The sequence below is a fragment of the Cannabis sativa genome, chromosome 2 (genome assembly GCF_029168945.1).
Source record: "Cannabis sativa cultivar Pink pepper isolate KNU-18-1 chromosome 2, ASM2916894v1, whole genome shotgun sequence".
Taxonomy (NCBI): domain Eukaryota; kingdom Viridiplantae; phylum Streptophyta; class Magnoliopsida; order Rosales; family Cannabaceae; genus Cannabis; species Cannabis sativa.
This window is the reverse complement of record NC_083602.1, coordinates 68,822,681-68,828,680: the sequence shown is the minus strand read 5'-3', so window position 1 is coordinate 68,828,680 and position 6,000 is coordinate 68,822,681. Positions and strand designations below refer to the sequence as shown.

At 48.6% G+C, this 6,000-nt stretch overlaps 1 protein-coding gene across 1 annotated transcript; it reads right to left on the bottom strand.

Moving 5' to 3' along the window:
* Positions 1–412: 412 nt before the first annotated feature.
* LOC133035098 (uncharacterized) lies at positions 413–1,984 on the bottom strand. The gene is made up of 2 exons (XM_061110807.1): positions 1,404–1,984; positions 413–1,308 (listed from the first exon to the last, which is right to left on the bottom strand). Exons 1-2 carry the CDS (start codon positions 1,869–1,871, stop codon positions 613–615), a joined length of 1,164 nt encoding a protein of 387 aa, XP_060966790.1. The 5' UTR covers positions 1,872–1,984; the 3' UTR covers positions 413–612.
* Between the last annotated feature and the right edge of the window lie 4,016 nt (positions 1,985–6,000).

Here is a 6,000-nt window from a genome sequence, read left to right as displayed (position 1 = left end):
TCAGAAAATATTACCAGTAGCGAATTAAACTTAGCTTTTGTTCAAAGGGTTTGTACCGTCCAAATGTATGCCTCCTCTATATTAAATAAAGCTGAGTGCCTTAAAAACAAAGTTTCTATGCCACTCAGGGGGGTACTAGGGTATACCGCACGGACAAACAAAAACAAGCTAAGTAAAATATCCTGACCCAAAGGGCAGGTCAAGCTAAGTAAAATATCCTGACCCAAAGGGCAGGTCAAGCTAAGTAAAATATCCTGACCCAAAGGGCAGGTCAAGCTAAGTAAAATATCCTGACCCAAAGGGCAGGTCAAAAACATGCGCAAAAATAAAGAGCGTAAGTATGAAACCCTGAGCCAAAGGACAGGTTGAAATATATAAAGTGTGAAAAAAGATCGCACATATATATAAATAAAAAAAAAATAAAATATCCTAGCCCGAAGGGTAGGTCATACACATATAAATGGCCCGGGGACAGGCCTTAAATTGTCTCCCCTTCAAATAAAAGCTGCCGCCTGTAAGTAAATTGTTCTAAGGCAGCAGCAAGTATAGACAAAGAAAAAAAAAAGGAGTTATAAAGAGAACGGGTACAATCTGGGTCAATAATATGGCAGCTCAGTCAGCCCGCGGCGGAAGACGAGGTCCGATCCGTGCCTCAAGCTCAGCATCAAGTCTCTTCTTCTTTTCCCGAAATTTGGCAATCATGTCCTCGGGTTTGGGATAAAAAGAAAGCTTGATACTCTGATCATTGGTGGCCCAAGCCATGTAGACACCATCATCAAAGCGCTTCGGGCACCGGGCACAGGAGACGGGAGAAAGGAGCTCGGCCCTCTTGGCCTTCCTGATAGACTGATCTTTGTAGTCCCGAAGCTCCTTCAGCTCCGCAGCCAGAGCGGCCTTGGATTCGATATCCGACTGGTGAGTCTCCTCTAGAGACCTCACCTTGGCGGCCATTTCATCCAAAGCCTCCCTGGCCTCCCGAAGGTCTCGCCTAGCCTTCTCGGCAGCCTCGGTTTGAGCCCTTAGCTCCTCCTGATGGTGGGCCTCCATCCTGCCTCTCCGCTGGGCCTCGGCCTGGATCATGTCCTCCGCCTGAGCCTCCCTCCGGATGGCCTCCTCTTCCCTGGCCTTGGCCTTCTCTTCCTTGGCCTTGGCCGCTGCTTCCTGGCGCTCGGCAGCCTCCTGGTAGATCTGCCTCTCCGCTGTAAGGTCTTGGAGGACCTTCTTGACGTCGTTCATGTCCCCAAAATCGGACAGAGCGAAGCCATGGCTTATGATGTTCTTGGAGAGGCGACCAGCCTCAGCTGCAAGCTGAACCATGACGGGGTGTAAGGAAAAATTTCTCAAAGGAAGAAAGCAAAATACAAACACCAAAAAGGAAACGCAAGAAACTGCAAAGTACTTACCACTGTGAGGGAATGGCTGAGGTCCTGGACCTGGAAGATGGAGTTCAGGGAAGCGCAAGTGGCAAACCGCTTGGGCGCACAGCGTGTAAGCTGAGAAGCGAACTCACCGGTCATTTCCGCGGCAAAGGGAGCCAAAGTGGGCCCTAGGAGGGGACGGAACCAGTCTGCTAAAGGATCCAGGTTGAGGTTCCACGGATCATGATAGTCCGGATGGTTAATGCTCGCCTCAACCTCCGCTCGCAGAATCCTCCTAAGGGCCTCCACATCGGCATATCCCCGGGAGTACTCGTCCATAGCGTAGTTGTGTTTGGCTATGCGAAGCTCCTGCCTTGCCTCATCCCCCGGAATCGGGGTAAGCTCAATGTGAGGAGGAGCAGGATTTTCCTCCATCGGAGAAACCCCGCCGTCTAGGCCATGAGCGGGAGTGTCGGCCCTCCGAGGCCTCTTCGGCTCGTCCTGGGCAATCATCTTGCCCTTACGCTTGCGAATCAGAGCCACTTCAGGCTCCTCCTCGTCCTCCTCTGCTACCACTGGAAGGGCTTGAGGCTCTCCAGCACCCTCGGCGGCTTCCTCCGAGAAGTCCCACCATTTCCCCTGGCCTTCTCCCGGAAGCACATCCTCGTCATCCACCAAGTCGATGGTTTCGGGAGGAGCGCCGGAAGAAACCTTCAAGGAAGGGGCCGGGGGAGAGGGGGTGAAAGCCGGAGGAGCCACCGGAGTATGGACCCCGGCCAGCTGTTCCAGGATGGCATCCATGGAGGTACCTGTTCCAATAAAATAAGCAAGTGTTAGAGGTTCGTGAGAAACTGCTTACAAAAAGGTGCAGCAAATAAACTACTCCTACCCGGACTCCCTAATTCGGCCCTAGCAAAGTCCCGAACTTTAATGCTGGCAGCATCATCTCCAAGATAACTGTCCGAGGGCCGAAACCAGCTGGACGCTATGTAAGCCGACGGACCTAAGGGAATAGGTTCCGGAGGGCCGGGGCCCATCCGGGACCGACCTAGGTAATCTCCTAAGTTTGTAAAATAAAATTCCTTCAAATGATCCCCCCACCGGGTCGACGGCATCTTAAACCTACGGAGACGCTCGTCGAACCCTATGGGCCTACGACTGGTATATTCATCAACGGAAGGGACATACTGAATTATCAAAGGAGACTTACCACCAGCACCTGAAGTGCTAGCACCGGGAGCACCCGAGTTTGGTTCGGGGACTGAAGGCTGAGGCCGGGAAGTCTGGTTCTCAGAAGAACCTTCAAGACGAAGGGGTCCCCCGACGGAAGGACCTCCAATCTCTTCTTGAAGAATCTTGTAAAAAAATTTTGCCTCGGACTTCCCGCCAATGGCTTGGCTCCTCCGCACCACCGGGCTCCCCACGCGAAGCCCTCTCCCAGAGGCAGCCTGGGCACTAGAGTACGCCTTCTCCTGGGCCTTCCGGTAGAGATAATCTTGGTACTTCTTCTCTGCCGTAGCAATAAGCTCATCCCGGAAGGCCTTTTCCGCGACCGGCGCCCTCACGTTAGGGCAGATAACCTTGGAGAGGTTGGAGTCATCCACGGATTGGTGAGAAAGGATAAGTTTAGCCTTTCTGCAATTCTCCGTGGTGACCAGGCCCCCGACGTCAAGATCGGCATGGTCGTAAGAGGCGAAGGCTTGAGCCTTTCGAAGGAACGCCTGAGTGGTGAGCGTCCGCTGGTAAGGTGGGATCCGCACCCACTCCGTGAGAAGCTCCGGATGGTCCACGGCCCTAAAACCGGAGGAGAAGAAAAATCGGTGGCGGTACTCCTTAACATGAGTCTGCCTATTATACGGAACCACCCCTTCGTTAGCAGGGTGGATCCGGAACCCATAAAAACCGTCCTTAAGTTTGTCCCCTTTCTTGGGGACGGATACAAGTTCATAAAAATACAAAATCTCCGCCGGGCTGGGAGACCCCCAGCCGCGCGCGGAGTAAAAAATAAATAAGCCTGAGAGCAGGCGGTAAGCTTGAGGAATGAGTTGGTATGGCGCAAGGCCGACAAATACAAGAAAATTAACAAAATAATCCTGGAGCGGGAGCATTGCACCGGCCATCAGATGGGTCTGACTCCAAGCCCCAAAGCCATCATAGTTGAGGTTGGGCGTCTCCGAGTCACGAGGAGGCCGGTGGAAGGTCCCTGAGGTAGAGGGTTTGATCCCAGCCACATTAATGATGTTCTCCAGCTGGTGAGGGCAGGTTAGGGTCGATCGAAGCTCGGCCGCTTCCCAGCCAGTGGCGCGGGACTTGTACCCTTCCTGGGCAACAGGTCCCAGAGAAACCTCCTCCAGGGTGGCAATGTTTTTCCCCTTCTTCTTCGAAGACTTCGAGCCAGAAGCAGACATGTTGTGCTCTGAGAAAAACAAAAGAAATAAAAAAAAAACCCAGCAGTTAGGCTCCATACCAAACCCTAAATCAGAAAAAAGGGAGTGGGGGTCCCCTAACCGCTGGAAAGAGGCCCCCTCCGGACACGTGTCACCTGGGAAACTCAAAAGAGAATCCCTGAACAAGTGTCGGGTGCAGTAAAATCGCAGTAAAAGTGGTTTTGCAAAAAGGAAAAGAAAAGAGAAAAGTTTTCCTATGCCCTAAGCGATTGCTAAACGAAGGATACATGGTCTTCTTCAAACAAAACTGTACGCCTACGACAGAGGCATGACAATGGCGACTCTACAACTAATACAGTAAAACGTAAAGCAGAAACTCGAAGAACTCAAACCCTCACACTCCAGAAATCTCTAAGTACGAACCCAGAAAACAAACAAAATAAATGTAAGCATGTTATTATCTAAAGATGCAAAAAACTTACAGTTGATTGTTGAACTGGGGGTACTGGGTATGATTGAGCGAGAGTTGAGAAGCACTGGCAAAACCGAACACTGGAAAATTACAGGAAGTGTTTAAGTGTTAGGGCAGTTTGTGCTACTTCGAGGAATTTTCTCTCTGAGAAATTCAAGCAAAAATGGTAAGGAATGGAAAGTAACCGAAATGAAGGAAAGGTGGTGGCTTTTATAGGCAAAAGTGCATGAGGAACAGGCGTCTTCACCTACCAATCGTACGGCAGGGGAGACGCACGATTCGAATTCCCAACAGATCAACGGGCTAGATCAATCTACCATTAAGGCGGTGCAAACGTTTGAGTATCCGCCTGACACCATCAATGCGCCGCATCAATCATGGGGCGTGAAACGAATCGACCTCTGCAAAAGTGAATCACTGCATTTAATGCCATTATTAGACACACCTTCACGCGCCCCCAAGACGTATCATAAGACCGAGGAGGCGGCTGGAAACATTCCTGCGATCAAGCATATTGTCACATTAAATAACATCATTTAATGTGCCCCCACGCGCTCGAGGCTCGAGCTGGGGAAATGAAGAGTCAACTGGAAGACACTTGAACAAGCCTTGGTTTATTTTTACTAAGTAAACAAGGCTTGGGGGGTAAATGTTGCTCCTAAATTCGCCCAATATACGTGGACCAGTCAAGAGGGGACACGTGGATCAAATTACTTGAGAAGAACTGCTAAGTCTTTGTATGACACCAGGAAGCATTATTCGCATGGGTCCCGGAAGATGTACCCGGAGTACAAGGTACTCCCGGAAGCGAGCATAGCTTAAAGGCACTCCGGGATGTGTCAGGTCTCTCCCGAGAAATCAAGTCGCATTTAATGCTGCATGGGAGGAAGCGTGTTGGGACTGTAACACGCAATAAAGTCTGACGGCACAACCCCCAAACAGCAGCGCTACAGTAATGATCATTTTGTTGGGTTTTATGCCCTAAATAAAACTCATTTCAATATAATCAGATTTACTTATTAATATAGATCAGAAATAACATTTAATGTTGCATGGTTCACATGATTTATTTCATGATTATATGTACATAATGTATAAATTCATCTGAAACCCTTTTCACATACTTGATCCTGTTTATTGTGCCGTCAACACATTGGAAAGTAAACATGACTATGTGAATAAAGTTTCCTAGATTTATCAGACACAGGGTTTTACTGATATGATAATCTACAACAAGAGTTTACTTGTATTTGGAGAAATACTATGTTCTTTCCAGAACATTGGTTAAAGTAAAGCTCAGGTTGGATGCATGGAGTATGCATCGGAAGGGACCGATATTGAACTTTGACTTAGATTTATTAAACCTACCGTAATATCTATTCAAGTCAATATCGCCTAGTTGATCCTAGATCAAATGATCTTAATCCTGATATGATTAGGCTCAATCTCGAGAGGCTATTCGTGTTCTTTGATTTGTTAGTTAAGCCTACTTTTAGGTCAGGGTGATACGTACATTTTGGGAACACGGTAGTGCAATTGAGTGGGAGCGCTAGCATAAACATGGAATCTATAGCTTCTATCTGGCGAATAGTAAGCAAAGGATGATCTCCTTCGAGCTTGACCAAACGAACATAAATGGTGGAGTACTCATTTCACATAAGCTGAAATATCATTTATACGGGGTCAAGTGTTTTAAGGAATAAATACATTGTAGGGTGTAACGGTAATTTAATCCCTTTACAAGCAGTAGATCATTCATATAGAGGATCATTGATCAAATTAG